This window comes from Dasypus novemcinctus, chromosome 25 (genome assembly GCF_030445035.2).
Source record: "Dasypus novemcinctus isolate mDasNov1 chromosome 25, mDasNov1.1.hap2, whole genome shotgun sequence".
Taxonomy (NCBI): domain Eukaryota; kingdom Metazoa; phylum Chordata; class Mammalia; order Cingulata; family Dasypodidae; genus Dasypus; species Dasypus novemcinctus.
In genome coordinates this window covers 25,730,276-25,745,418 of record NC_080697.1, presented here as the reverse complement: position 1 = coordinate 25,745,418, position 15,143 = coordinate 25,730,276, and the positions used below count along the sequence as shown (strand labels likewise).

Genomic DNA, 15,143 nt, shown 5'->3' with positions numbered 1-15,143 from the left:
GACTTTGTTATCCTTAAGGATATCTGCAATTCACTGTTCAATAACCTGTAGGGTTTTGGAAGGATTTTCGAGGTTAACTTGTTCTATTGCATCTGCAATCTTCCTGTTCACAGTTTACATTGAATGACCCCCACTGAATTATTGGTGTGTGTGGTAATGTCACTACTCTCAAATTGGGAAGGTGGACAGGGCTAGAAAGGGGAAGAGGGAATGGGGAAGGCAACTGCCATTTATTTAAGGCCTAGTAGGTGTTAGCCACAGTACCAGGGGCTCTGCATAATTCTCCTTTTTGGGTTTCACAAAGCTCGATGAAGAATGTACAATTGCCTCCATTTTTCACATGGGGAAGCTGTGGGAAAAAACTCCTTGTGTTTGTATAAAATAAGAGTTTTTGTTCTGTAATTTTGAATTTGATAGATATAGGTATATACACCAATGGAATTAAATTGGAGGCTCGTTTTTTATGAGGGTGCCAAGTCAACTCATTGGGGAAAGGATAGTCTTTTCAACAAATGGTGCTGGGAAAACTGTATATCCAAAGGCAAAAGAATGAAGGAAGACCCCTACCTCACACCGTAAACCAAAATCAACTCAAAATGGGTCAAAGACCTAAATGTAAGAACCACAACTATAAAATTCCTAGAAGGAAACATTGGGAAGCATCTTCAGGGTCATGTGTTAGGCAGTGATTTCTTAGTCTCAAAAACAAAAGCCTAATCAAAAGAAGAAAAAATAGATAAATGGGACTTCATCAAAATTAAAAACTATTGTACATCAAAGGACTTTGATGTGAAAAATTAAAAAAAGACAACCTAGAGAATGGAGGAAATTATTTGTAAACCACACATCCAATATGGGTTTCATACCTGTAATACATAAAGAAATCCTACAAACTCATTGGCAGACAGACAACCCTATTACAGATGGACAAAAGACATGAATAGACATTTCTCCAAAGTTGATATACCAATGGCCAATAAGCATATAAAAATATTCTCAACATCATAAGCCATTTGGGAAATACAAATCAAAGCCACAGTGCAATGCCATTTCACAGTCACTAGAATGGCTGCTATTTTAAAAAATGGAAAATAAGTGTTGGAGAGGATGTGGGGAAATAGGAACACTTGTTCATTGTTGGTGGGAATGTAAAATGGTGCAGCTGCTTTGGAAGACAGTTGGTCTCAGAAAGCTAAGTAGAGCTACTGAATGATCCAGCAATTTGACTTCTCAGTATATACCCCAAAGAATTTAAAGCAAGGACTCAATCAGATGTTTGCACACTGATGTTCATAGCAGTATTATTCACAGTTGCAAAAAGATGGAGGCAACCCAAGTGTCCATAAACAGATGAATGGATAAACAAAATGTGGTCTATACATACAGTTAAATATTATTCAGCCACAAATAGGAATGATGCTTTGATAACTGTAACAACATGGATGAACCTTGAAAACATCATGTTGAGTGAAATAAGCCAGACACAAAAGGACAAATATTGTATGATCTTATTGATAAGAAGTAATTAGAATAAGGAAATTTATGGAATAAAACTAGCCTACAGCAAATGTGAACATTGTGAAGTTTCTCTTAATTCTGATTTGTGCTTAAGGTTTTAGCTTTAAAGAAGTTAAAATAATGGTAGTTACTTCCTTGGGTATTTGTTAGATGTGTGAAGTACTGATAAATGTCACAATGACGGTTTTATTTTTTAAGATTGTTACTGTAGGTAGGTTAGTCCTTAACACAAGTGAGTCATTTTTTAAATGTGAATTTTTAATTTTTTAAATGAGTGTCTTTTACAGATAAGTCATAATAAATTGTACTAGTTTTTGTACATACATGTTGCATACATGTTACCCCAGGACCTGGCAGTGGGATAGGGACCGGGGAGTTAATACTTAATTGGTATGGAGTTTCTGTTTGGGGTGTTGGAATAGTTTTTGTAATGGATGGTGGTGATGGTAGCACACTACTGTGAAGGTAATTAACACCACTGAATTATATATTTGAAAGTGATTCAGGGAGCAGACTTGGCCCAACGGGTAGGGCATCTGTCTACCACATGGGAGGTCCGCAGTTCAAACCCGGGGCCTCCTGACCCGTGTGGAGCTGGCCCATGCGCAGTGCTGATGCGCGCAAGGAGTGCTGTGCCACGCAGAAGTGTCCACTTTGTAGGGGAGCCCCACACTCAAGGAGTGTGCCCCATAAGGAGAGCCGCCCAGCACGAAAGAGAGTCCAGCCTGTCCAGGAGTGGCGCCGCACACACAGAGAGCTGACGCAGCAAGATGATGCAACAAAAAGACACAGATTCCTGGTGCCGCTGACAAGAATAGAAGCAGACACAGAAGAACACCCAGCAAATGGACACAGAGAACAGACAACTGGGGCGGGAGGGCGGGGAGGGGAGAGAAAAAAATAAAAAATAAATAAAAAGGTGAATCCCTTTAAAAAAAAAATGATTCAAAGGGGATATTTTAGGTTGTATTTATGTTACTAGAATAAAAATTTAACAAAAACCATAGAATTACACAACACAGTGAACCCTAACATAAACTGTGGAGTATAATTAATAGTATAGTTATAATAAGATTGTTTCATCACTTGTAACAAAGTTACCACACAAGTTGTTAATAATAGGAAAAATTGTGTGTTTGTGTGGGTGTGGGGACTTGGTATTTTCTGCATGCTTTTTCTCTAAACCTACATTTCTCTAATAAAAATATGTAAATTTAAAAAATGAGTCTCTTGTAGGTAATCGCTTGGTACCAGTGAGGTAATCAATAAACAATAGTTGAGTCTCTATTTGAATAATCTCTCTCCAGTTAAAGATATCTATCTACTTGTCTAAAAAAAATAAATCCTTAAAATATACATTTCTAAATGATACCTAATAAGTTGGTCATTAAATCATCTGTTTTCCTAAATGGTGTAGAAAATGGGCTTCAAGAATCCTTTGTGAATGAAGTACTGTTGGTGAGATGTGTGAACTGGCTCCCAGTAACCCCCAGCCTGGGTGGATCTGTGTCTAGAGAGGTGGGCTGACCATCTCTTTGGAAGAGGTTGGTTTGCGCCTAATTGTAATTATCAGCCTAAAACCAGGGATTTTTACTTCTTGATGTAATTCCTACCATTGACTCTGATTCTTGGCCCTATATTAATACTCTGCATTTAGAGAGCAAAACAAAATAAAGGAACAGATATGGCTAAAGCAGTTGAGCACCCACCTCCCACACGGGAGATCCTGAGTCTGGTTCCCAGTGGTTCCTAAAGAAGACAAACTACAAGAAGACAACGAGCAAAAACAAACGAACGAGGAGAGGATGTGGCTCAAGCAGTTGAGCGCCCACCTCCTACATGAAAGGTCCCAGGTTTGGTTCCCAGTGCCTCCTAAAGAAAAAACTGACAACAAGCAGACAACGAACGAAAAAACGAACAAACAAAATCATCAAGCAACACCTCCCCCCCCAAGCAACAAGCAGACTGTGAGCACAATGAGCAAAACAGCCAGCAAACAGATGAGGGAGCTATCTGGGAGGGGAGGAAGAGAGGAGAAAGCAAAAGTCCTTTTGGCCTCTTCAGGATATCATTGCATTAAAGTCAGCGTGAAGATCAACGATGAGATATGTGCCTTAAAGCTTTTGTAATCGCAATGGTGAAACTAGGAAGATCAAGGTAATAATGAAAAGGAATAACTTGTATTATCTTTTTAATATTCTAAAGAGTGTCCAACTCAAATTGAGATTTTTTTTATAATTAATTTATTTTTTTTTTAAAGAAGCTTTAGATTACATAAATGTTACCAAATTGAGATCTTGTTCTGTGTATTTGCTGGAATCTTTTTTTGTTGTAATTTCTATCAAATGACTAAGTAAGAAAATGTAATGTTTTAGTTATTTTTTAAGTGTTTGTAATTTGAGGATTTGTGAAAGAACATAACTTATTACATTAATTACTAGGCACTCATGGACTCAAAACTGTACTCTTTTTGTGACCAGTAAGTCTATTCTGTTGGTTTCTTATTGCATAATCCTAAGACCTCAAACTTCATCCCCCCCCTTACCCCCCCCCATAAGCCTGGTTTAAAAGAAAAAGCCAAATCCAGGGTTTGATGAAATGCAAACTATTTTAGATTTGTAGACATACTGTCTTGTCTACTTGGCTCTGCAGAATTCCACTTTCCTGATATAAACAGTAAGCTGCTTAGGGAAGAATTCCAGCAATTTTCCCTTCCCAACCTTGCCCATAGCAGCCAGTTAGGCGATTTATATACAGTGACTCCCTGTTCTTGTTTAATTTCTTCAGACAAAACAAGCGATTGTGGTGGTGCTTGCCCGTTCAAAACGGCACAACTTGTTTCTCTTGCCTCTTATCATCACCTCATGAATCAGAGGATATTTGAGCCCAGTGGACCTTTAAAGTCGTCTGCTCCGATGCCTCTTTTACAATTGAGAAACAGAGGGCCAGGTCACTTATCTCATTCAAGGTCCTGCAACTTTCAAATGTTAAAGCTAAATCTAGAATTTGGTTTTTCCTCATCCTAAGGGTTTCTTTTGTTTCCCCATTGTTTTTCTCTGTAACAGTTATTCACTGAAAAGAAAAAATATTAAGATAATGAGTACATTAGTTTTATTCCTATTCTCTAAATAGCCTAAGATCAGCAGGCAAAATGATGACCAGTGGTTGATTTGTATGATTAAAGCTTGTTTTTGTTTGTTTGTTGTTTTTTTTTAAGTGAGAAAAAAAATCTTAAGTCCTGATAATATGTTCAGAAACCATTAGGCTCTTCTCTTTATTCCTAAACCATTCTAGGCAAAGACCCTTCCCACTCAGAGGCATACATTACCATTAAGGAATGGCCGGGTAAAATGTGATGAATAGGTCATAACAATTCCACGTGTTTACTAACAGCTCTGCCACTTGTGAGCTGGGCTGCCTTGGGCAAGGAGCTTAGTGCTTCTGAGCCTCAGGTGCCTCATTAAATAATGAAGTACATGGCATCCACTCCTTTGCAATTATTACTCTGATATATTGTATATGAAAGTGAAACTATAAAACACGTTATAAATAGGAGATGTGTCCTGGTGGAGGTGGGGAGAGCATTGTTCCCAAGTAGAGTTGGTATGAATAGATGGCAGGTATAAGGGATTTGAAATCTTGGAACATCTTCTCAAAAAGAGAAAACAGATTGTACAAACATCATTAAGCAGTGAGTTTTCACTCCAGTGAAAGGCAGTATTGAAGGGATGTGTTTCCTGAGTAAATATCTTTGCAAGCTTGAATTTGAAGACACATTCTCTCTTGTGTGAAGCAAGAAGTGGCAGGCAATGTGATTTTGATATCCCTTGAGTGATGGGAAATCTCAAGACAGGTACCATAGCTGCCTTTTCTGAGAAAAGCAGAACATGTATCTTTGAGTTTGGGGAAGAAGTGGTGAATAACTGAACTGATTGGTAGATTTCATAGTATGAATAAACATTTTTAAAAATATATGTTTTTTTTTTAATTTTTAAAGAAGCTGTAGATTGCATAAATGTTATATAAAAAATATAGGGGATTCCCATATACCCTACTCCCCCCCTTCCCACACTTTCCCACATTAATAACATCCTTCATTAGTGTGGTAAATTTGTTACAGTTGATGAACACATATTGAAGCATTGGTACTTATCATAGACTGTAGTTTACATTATAGTTTACACTCTGTCCTGCCCATTTTTGTACGTAATGACAAAATATATTATGGCTGTATCCATCCTTGCAGTGTCATGCATGGGTTCACTGGTGCAGGGTGTCAGTGGTGGGGGGATGTATGGGGATGGATACACCTCTAACTGTATGCCTCTAAGGCATATGAATATGCTCAAGTGTTCATGGGGCATTGTCTTGGTGGGTGGAGACCCACACAGTAACTGAAAGGCTATTGAATTCTCATCCTTGGGACTTATACTGCATTCTTGAATAAGCTAGCAAGAATCCCTTGAGTATAAGGGCAGTGCCAACTGAAGGAAGACAAACCAATACTCCAGGCCCTTGATAATGTTTGTTGTACTTAGAACCTTTTCTTGTAAAATTGAAACTTAGCCTAGTATTATATATTGCCCAAGAATTACCTCCTGGAAGCCTCCTTGTTGCTCAGATGTGGCCTCCATCTAAGCCAAATTCATCATATAAATGCACTACCCCCCCTCCCACATCAGACATGACTCCCAGGGATGAGCCTCCCTGGTGCTGAGGGATTATTACTAAGCGCCAGCTAGCAACACATCTGGAAAAAGACCTTGACCAAAAGGGGGAAATATTAAACAAAAATGTTGTTTTAAAAACTCATTATTTTGCTTTATGTACCTTCTTTGGGCCTAGTACAGTGCCTTATAATGTGAAAGACACAGAAGTAAAGTGAAACAAGGTTCCCATTCATGAGACATTTATATTCTAGTTGGTATCTGAAAAGAACACAAGATTTTATGTGATTGAATACCTAAACTGTGTTAGAAGGAAAAAAATAGGATGTTAGGGAAGAAAGAGATGCATGTGGTGTACTAGGGAGTCAGTAGCCATTTGTCAAATTGAATTGTGGATGTGGGATTTGGACTGTTATAAAGAAAAAGGCTGTCGTTACAGGGAGGGATAAACCATGGATTGAACCCAGTACTTAGGGGAGAATATTAGTCTTGACAAGAGCAGGGGGTGGAATTTGGTGTGTAGTGGAGGCAATGGTAACTAACTAAAGCTGGGATAATTTTTAAATTTTATTCCCCTCCCACCAGTTGTCTGCTCTCTGTGTCCATTCACTGTGTGTTCTTCTGTGTCTGCTTGTATTCTTGTCAGTGGCACCCAGAATCTGTGTCTCTTTTTGTTGGATCATCTTGCTGCGTTAGCTCTCCATGTGTGCGGCTCCACTCCTGGGCAGGCTGCACTTTTTTCGCGCTGGGCGGCTCTCCTTACGGGGTGCACTCCTTGTGTGTGGGGCTCTCCTATGCAGGGGACACCCCTGCGTGGCATGGCACTCCTTGCGCATATCAGCACTGCGCGTGGGCCAGCTCATCACATGGGTCAGGAGGCCCGGGGTTTGAACCTTGGACCTCCCATGTGGTAGGCAAATGCTCTAGCCATTGAGCCAAATCCGCTTCCCAGGAATCTAGGTTTTAAGGAAGCATTATGGGTGTATGGTGCAAGTGTGACATGTGTGTGTTTGTTTGCAATAGTCCTTGGTAGGTATTTGTGCTTGGAGCTGCCAGTACTACCTTTTGCCTTTGAGAGCTTCTTCTTACTTCCCTGATGACTTAAAACAAAACAAAAAAAAGAGGTGAAGCTTGGTCATTACACCAAACACATTGTGACACAGTGACCTCACCACTTCCTTTTTCCGTCTGAGAGGGGGACCAGTTGAAGGAACCACTTCAGAGGAAGACAGTGAGTGAGTGGGGGTTAGGGAGAGTCAAGGATGTGAGGTCTACATTTTTCTGTAGAAAACCAGCCGCATACTTCATGGGCAGAACATTTGAGTAAAGTAGCAATAAGATGAAGGAGTTGGACCTTCATGGGAATAGCATGTGTCCACATGACCCAGTAACCCATGAACAGGTCTAAGAATTAGGAACTAACTCCTGAATTCTCTGTTTCTCCTAACCTACTTCTTGACCTTAAAAAAAAAAAGTTCTTTCTGACAAGGCAATTTTTGTCTTGTATTCATAGTAGTCTGGAAGCTCAGTAGTAAATACATTCCAACATTATTTGTCCAGGCTTCTGTGCCAAGACTGCAGAAGAACAGTTTTTGGATGACTCCCTTCAAAAAGGAGAGGCCCCTTTCAAAAGACATGCTTGAAGCTGTGTTCCGTCCCGCCCAGTGATAGATTGACTGTGACCTGAAAAAAGGCCTGTGCCAGCACCTACTGCTGCAGAAGCAGGTTGCTCTGCAGGCTCAGGAAAGAGCAGTGTGTGTCGAGGACTGCCAAGGACAGAGACATCTCTCTTCCCTGATTACAAGTAGGACGTTTTTCAATGACCACTCTGGAATACAGAAGATGGATTGAGTGAACATCCTCCTGTGTTCACTGAACCTGCCGTGATGGAAAGAATTGTGGGTTCCTGGGTTTATCTGTTAAATGGTTAGAGCTGAATCTCTAAGATGGTTCTTTTTCATGGAAGGATATAGATCCCTCATCAAGAGAGTGAGGGCAAGAATAAATCTAATTTTTTTTCATTTTAAGCAACTTCATGGAGACATCCACACATTATAGGCAGGACAGTCAGCTCAGGAGTTTGGCACCTGCCAGTGGGCCCTACTTTGGAATTTGTGCTCCCCAGTGTGACAGAGTTGGTCAATTGTGGTTTCCCTACATGTGGTTTTTCTGCCCCTTCTATTTGAACCTATAGTTAGTATTAGAGTTAATAGGTGTATGTCCAAGACACTTAAATCTTTGGGCTGTCCATGTGCCAGCTCGGCCCTGAAACTGAACAGAGTTGCAGCACCTACTCTCCAGTTCATTGGACTCATCCAGGACAACTAACAATGAAATGATGATGGACAGTGACCATTCCAAGGAACCAAGAGTGTCCACAACTGCAAAGCAAGATAATTCCATACATCTGCCATATGAAATCTAAGCCCCCCTCTCAATTAGAGGTGGAGTGGTCATCACCATCCCAGAATCCTCAGGATTGGGGACTGAATGATGGACTAGAGTAGACGTACTGTTATTCTCTTAATAGACTTATTGTGATTCTAGCAATGGAAGAACTTTAATAGATATGAAGGCAGTGGCTACTGGAGGTTTGGAGGGGAGAGAGAGGGAAAAATAGGTGTAATATGGGGCATTTTTGGGACTTGGGAATTGTGCTGAATGACATTGCAATGACAGATACAGGCCATTATATATCTTATCATAACTTACAAAATTATGTGGGAGAGAGTGAGAGTGTAAATTACAATGTAAACTATAATTCACATTTAGAGGCAATGCTCCAGAATGTGTTGATCAATTGTAATGAATGTACCACACTAATGAAGGATATTTTTAATGTGGGAAAATGTGGGAGGGGTAGGGAGTGGGGCATATGGGAGTCCCCTATATTTTTTATGTAACGTTTATGTAATCTAAGTATCTTTTTAAAAAAATTAAAAAGTATATATATACTTTAAAAATACTTCATTGAAATATGATTTTTTTTTTAAAGATTTATTTATTTTATATTTATTCTGCCCCCCGCCCCATTGTCTGCTCTGTGTCCATTTGCTGTGTGTTCTTCATGTCTGCTTGCATTCTTGTCAGCGGTGCCAGGAATCTTGTGTATCTTTTTTGTTGCGTCATCTTGTTACATCACCTCTCCGTGTATGTGGTGCCATTCCTGGGCAGGCTGCACTTTTTTTGCATGGGGCGCATTCCTTGAGCGTGGGGCTCCCCTACGCAGGGGACACCCCTGCATGACACAGCACTCCTTGTGTGTATCAGCACTGAGCATGGGCCAGCTCACCACACAGGTCAGGAGGCCCTGGGTTTGAACCCTGGACCTCCCATATGGTAGGCAGACGCTCTATCAGTTGAGCCAAATCTGCTTCCTGAAATATGATTTAAATAGACAAAATTCCCCCATTTTAGGTGTGCAATTCAATAAGTTTTAGTAAATTTACAGGGTTGGATGACTCTTACCACAAATGAGTTTTTGAACTTCTGTCAACCCCCAAAAGATTCCTAGTGCTTGCCCCTTTGTGGTCCATCACCGTTTCCACTCCTTGCCCCAGGCAACAAATAGTCTGCTGTATGGAACATTCCAGTTTCTGGCCTTTTCTAGCTTCTGATGCCTGCTGGTATTTGGCCTGAGGCTGTATCACTCCAGTCTTTGCCCCATTTTTCCAGATGTTTTGTGTGTCTTTCAAAACTCCCCCTGCCTTTTTTTTTTTAATAAGGGCACATGCCTCTCTCTTACAAGGATACGTTTAAAGACTACCCTGCTAATCCAGGATAAATCCCTCCTCTCAAGATCCTTAATTTAATCACATCTTTGACCATCTCAGGTATAGTATAGTTTAAATTTTAAAAAAACTGCCACACTGTTGTTTGATGGGGCTGTCCCATTTTCCGTTGCTGCCAGAAATGTGTGAGGATTTCAGTTCTCAACGTTCTTGCCAGTTGTTTGCCTTAAAAAAAAAGTTATAGCTGTTATTGTGGTCATGAAGTGGTATCTCACTGGTTTTAATTTGCATTTCCCTGATGATTAATAAAGTTGAACATATGTTCATGTGCCTATTAGTCATTCATATATATTTTACTAGATATTAGTAAAATATCTAGTCTGTGCTCTTGCCCCTTTTTAAATTGGGTTCTTTGTCCTTGTCTTATTGAGTTGGACATGAACTCTACTGTTTTTCACAATCTCATCCTGTCATTTCTAAGGACTGTGGCAATTGAAATCACCTTAGGAAGGGGCAGGCGGTGCTTAGGCAGCCGTGTTTCCCAGAGTGCCCAGAACCGGGGCAAGGCAGCTGTCTCCACATGGCTCTGTGTGCTTGTCTGTGTGGAGGGTAGATGGGACTCACAGGTGGCCTTTCGCTAGTAATCGTGTTTCTTGGAAGTGGGGAGATTCCCTGGCACCCCCCCACCCCGCCCACATGCCCTGGAAATGATAGGCTCAGTGATGGTGCAGGTTGACTATTCTCTGATGAAAGAGGGGACCCACAGAATGCCACAGTGTATATTCTCAGTGTGGCCTTTCTTTCATAGTGTTTATCATAATTTTAATTAAAACTAATAGTGCAGAGTGGGTATAGCTCAATGGTTGAATGCCGGCTTTGCATGTGCAAAGTCCCAGGTTCAGTCCCAGGTACCTCCTAAAATAAATAAATAAATAAATAGATTGATTAATAAAATAATTTTTGTGGTTAAATATATAATGTCTCTCTTCCTCCACTGGACCCTTATGTTCCCAAGAGCAGGGACCATGTCTTGGTGTTTTGTCACTATCATCCATGTCCGGTGTCTGACACAGCGTGGGGTTCCTGGTAGGCAGCGAATCAATATTTGTTGCGTGGAGGAATGATGTAATCACCAGTGGCGGGGTGCAGGATGATGCGCTCTGCTTTACTTTGGGGGATTCACGTGTAATTAAAGAGAGGGCTGTTTTATTTGTTGGAGAAATAGTTTACCAGCCACTGACTGTACTGTTTAATGACATGGTTTTCGACTGCCACTGATGCCATTTCTCCCTTTTGCCTCTCGTTTCCAGCGATCTATAATTACAGTGCCTCTCAAGATGTGGAGCTCTCCTTGCAGATTGGTGACACAGTTCATATTCTGGAGATGTATGAGGGTAAGTCTGGATGGCTTTCACCCAGTCTGGGGGAAGGAGTTGCTTATTTGTAAGGCACTTAGAGCAAACATCAACATGCCTTTACTTCCTGAAGTAGTGCTAGTGAAAATCCAGGAAGTACTTCGGTTGTACAATTTCATACTCTAGGTGATTTCAAAACAGCTGGCCAAATACATGGGTGCAAGCGTGCCCAGAGAGCAGAGTCAAGTATGTGTATGTGCAAGGGCCGAAGGCACTGTTGTTTTGCCCCCACCACTGGATGCAGGACATCAGGTGCAATGTTGGCTGGCAAGGAGACACCTGGGGTGTTAGGCTGGCGATTGCTCTATGGGAGCATTGCTGATTGTCTTTTTCTACTCAGCACTACATGTTGCCAGGTTGGGGGAGAAATGAGGGAGCTAGATTTTCTGGTTGTTGCTGAGATTCTTTTCTTTTTTTTTTTAGAGATTTATTTTTTATTTATTTACCTACCCTTCCCCCCCACCCAGTTGTCTGTTCTCTGTGTCCATTTGCTGCGTGTTCTTCTGTGACTGCGTCTATCCTTATCAGCGGCACCGGGAATCTGTGTTTCTTTTTGTTGCGGCATCTTGCTGCGTCAGCCTGAGATTCTTTTAGAGAAGTAGGTCAGGACTGCAGTGTCCAGAAAGCCTACTAAAATACTTCCTCCAACCACGCTGGGGTGGGGAGGTTGGTCCAGTTAACCTGTTAGAAGGCTATATGGCAGTACTTAGCTCCTGGTTTGTCTGAACTGTACAAGTCATGTCTACCCTATAGCCCCAGGCCTCTAGTTTCAATTCAGATTCTCTGTAACCTGGGAGAAATAGCTGGTACCCCACCGCACAACAAAAGTTTATCTGGGTTCACTGATAAAAGCAAAGAAGACCATTTGGAGTAGGAAGGAATTGGGAAGCCAGGCAGATTTTTTTCCTGTAGGGGGAGATTTTTGGCTCCCTGGCTCCACAAGGCTGTCAGAATTTGCAGAGTCTGCCTCCTCCCCCCCCGGAAGTGCTTGTGATGGTGGACTAGCAAAGGTGGTCATCTAGAATCTGCTGCACTTTCACAAGAATGGAGGGGAGGAGATGGGAACCAGGAAGTAAAGAGGCAGGGTTTGGTCACAGAAAAGCTAAGTCATCTGCCTGATTGGAAAATAGACTCTGCCAGTTCTGCTTCTTCCCTTTCCTTTGAGGTAGAGCGTTGGGGTTTTCCCCTCATCCTCTGCCCCTCCGTGCAACTCCAGGTGTCATCCTCAGGCAGGAGAAGGGAGGGAGGGCTTGGCCACTTCCCTTTCCATCCCCTTTTGCTGTCATCCCTATCATCACAGGCCCAGCCAAGAATCGACTCTCTGGTGTCCGTAAGCCACCCAGACACTATGGACAATCTCCTTATCTTTCTGAGACTCCTTTGATTCAAGAAATCACAGCCCCTTCAAATCTGACTATGTCAAACCTGTTTGTCAGGGAACAGATTAATCCACTTTATCTAGTCTCTCTTGACTACATTTTTCCATCGTGCAGGCAAGAAGCATTTATTTAATTTTATAATGCTTTCATGTGGACTTGGAAAGAATGTATATTTTAGAATCATTGGGTAAAAAGTTTTAAATGTGACAACTAGATTCTAGTTTCTTAATCGTTTTGTCAAATTTGAGCTTTGCTATCTTACTTTTTTCTGCTTTTTCTGTTACTGAGAGAACTGTGTTAAATCTTCTACCATGATTGTAATTTGTCTGTTTTCCTTTATAGTTATATCCATTTTTGGCTTAATGTTTACTGTGACCTGTTTTTAGGTACATATAGTGTTAGAATTAGTATATTAAATAATTAAAACTTTTAATTCCTGTTTATTAAATATTTTATCCTTATCTTCCTCTCTAGTAGTGCTTTTAAGTCTTGTTCTCTCTGCAGTTACTGCCAACTCATTGGCAGTTCCAAGGCTCTGACTTTTGTCCCCCTGACTGCACAAGACTCTAAGAAGTGCGTCTCAGTCACCTAGGAACACTTTCCTAAATCAGCAGATATCCCAACAGGCAGAGCAGCCCCAAATGTTGGCTTCAGCTTTCTAGACTTTTTTTCCAGGTCTTGACCTGGTAATTCTTTACTGCTATGTTAGCTCGTGTGAGTGTGTGTATGTGTGTGTGTCACGCTTTTCTAATTGTCCTGGGAAGTGGGGAAGAGAGGAAGATAGAGTTGGTCTGAAAAAAAGTAGATAATGTTTTAAGAATGCATTTTAAAAACTATTTTTTCTTTTTTATTTGATCGTAACATATTTTTGAAATAGTTACATGAAGCACTTGTGTTCACAGTACTCATAATAATAGTAATTTTAAGTGCATTCAATTTTTGTACTTTTATCAAGGAAAGCAACTCTCCTACAGATCCAGTTCAGGTGGTCACTGAGCTCCATTGAATACAGTTATAAACAGACACAAATAGGTGCATTTCAGATACTCTTGCATTCAACCCATCGTGCTCCTAGTACACTGCAGTTCACACAGAGGGTATGCCCACAGGAAAGGCTGCCCCAGTTGACAGACAGTCCTATACAGTTGTAACTTTATCAATGCTTTTTCTTGAATCTGATGACCCATGTGCTGTAGGTACTGCCATCAAGAAGCTGATTTTCTTTGTAATAGCTCCCATAAAATTTGTGGTATGTCAGCGTTTGAACTCTTTCATCTCAAGGAAGTCAGTTTTGTTCTTTAAAAGTGGACATGTGCAAAAAAGAAAAGAAGAAAAGAAAAAAGTGGACATGTGTCAAGGAGTGAATGGCTCACCTTTGTAAATGTTTTCTGTGTTTGAATGGGGAGAATTAGAACATGAGCCTGTGGCATGAGCTGAGCTCATTCGCCTACTACGTGGCATGTCAGCTTTACAGAGAGATTGTTTTATTGGATTAATTCTGAAATAGTGCTTATTTTATGGGATTAATACGTTTAATAGAGGCAGCTTTGCCCAGATGCACAATGATAGGTACTGGTATCTGCTAAGTACTTCGAGTTCTTGGCTGTGTCCTCAGATGCCTTTATTATTTCAGGCAGTTCAGGGAGAACAGGATTGTTTTGCAAACATTAAACCGGGGTGGAAATGCTGAGTAATAACTTGTGTTCTTCTCTCCTCCCCCATCCCTCATTCCTTAAAAAAAAAAAAAGTGGAAACACCCACTACATTGCTTGGTGGAATTTAAGGGTAGTGCCAGTTCTGTTTCATGCCCTGGGGCTTTCGTGTTTTTCCGCTTGCTGTCAGGTCTGCCTCCTCGGGCTCTCCCTTTGCACCTTCGGCCCCACCCTGTCTCTGAAACTCAGGCCTCCCAGACCTGTGAGTGCTTTTCCCGCCCACAGGAATCCACCTTTCTGAAACTCAGGCCCTGAGCCTCAACAGACTTGCAACTCCTACACTCTGGTTTATTGGACTTACCCACTCAGCTAACATGGAGGTGAAGAAGGTCAACCACCACACCAGGGAGCCAAGAGTGCCTACAACAGAAAGCAGGAGAATTGCATCCAGTATCCATGTCGAATCTAAGCCCCCCCTCTTGATACAGATGTGGAGTGGACACAACCATTCTAAGGTCCACAGGATGGAGGAATAGAATATGGATTAGAGTGAATTTACTGATATTCTATTCATGAACTATTGTGATTAGTAGTAATCGAGAAAATGTGGCATTGATGTGGAGAAAGCGGCCATGGTAGCTGCTGGGGGTAGGGAGTGGGAGGAAGAGATGTGATGTGGGGGCATTTTTGGGGGTTAGAGTTGTCCTGGGTGGTGCTGCAGGGACAGTTACTGGACATTGTATGTCCTCCCATGGCCCACTGGGTGGACTGTGGGAGAGTG

At 41.3% G+C, this 15,143-nt stretch overlaps 1 protein-coding gene across 1 annotated transcript in view; it reads left to right on the top strand.

Annotated features, from left to right (window-relative positions):
• DOCK5 (dedicator of cytokinesis 5) overlaps positions 1-15,143 on the top strand; it is a 235,675-nt gene that overhangs the window by 44,696 nt on the left and 175,836 nt on the right. Inside the window, exon 2 of the mRNA XM_004454243.4 lies at positions 11,227-11,310. Within this exon, the coding sequence (XP_004454300.2) occupies positions 11,227-11,310 (84 nt within the window). The remainder of the gene's footprint in view (positions 1-11,226; positions 11,311-15,143) is intronic.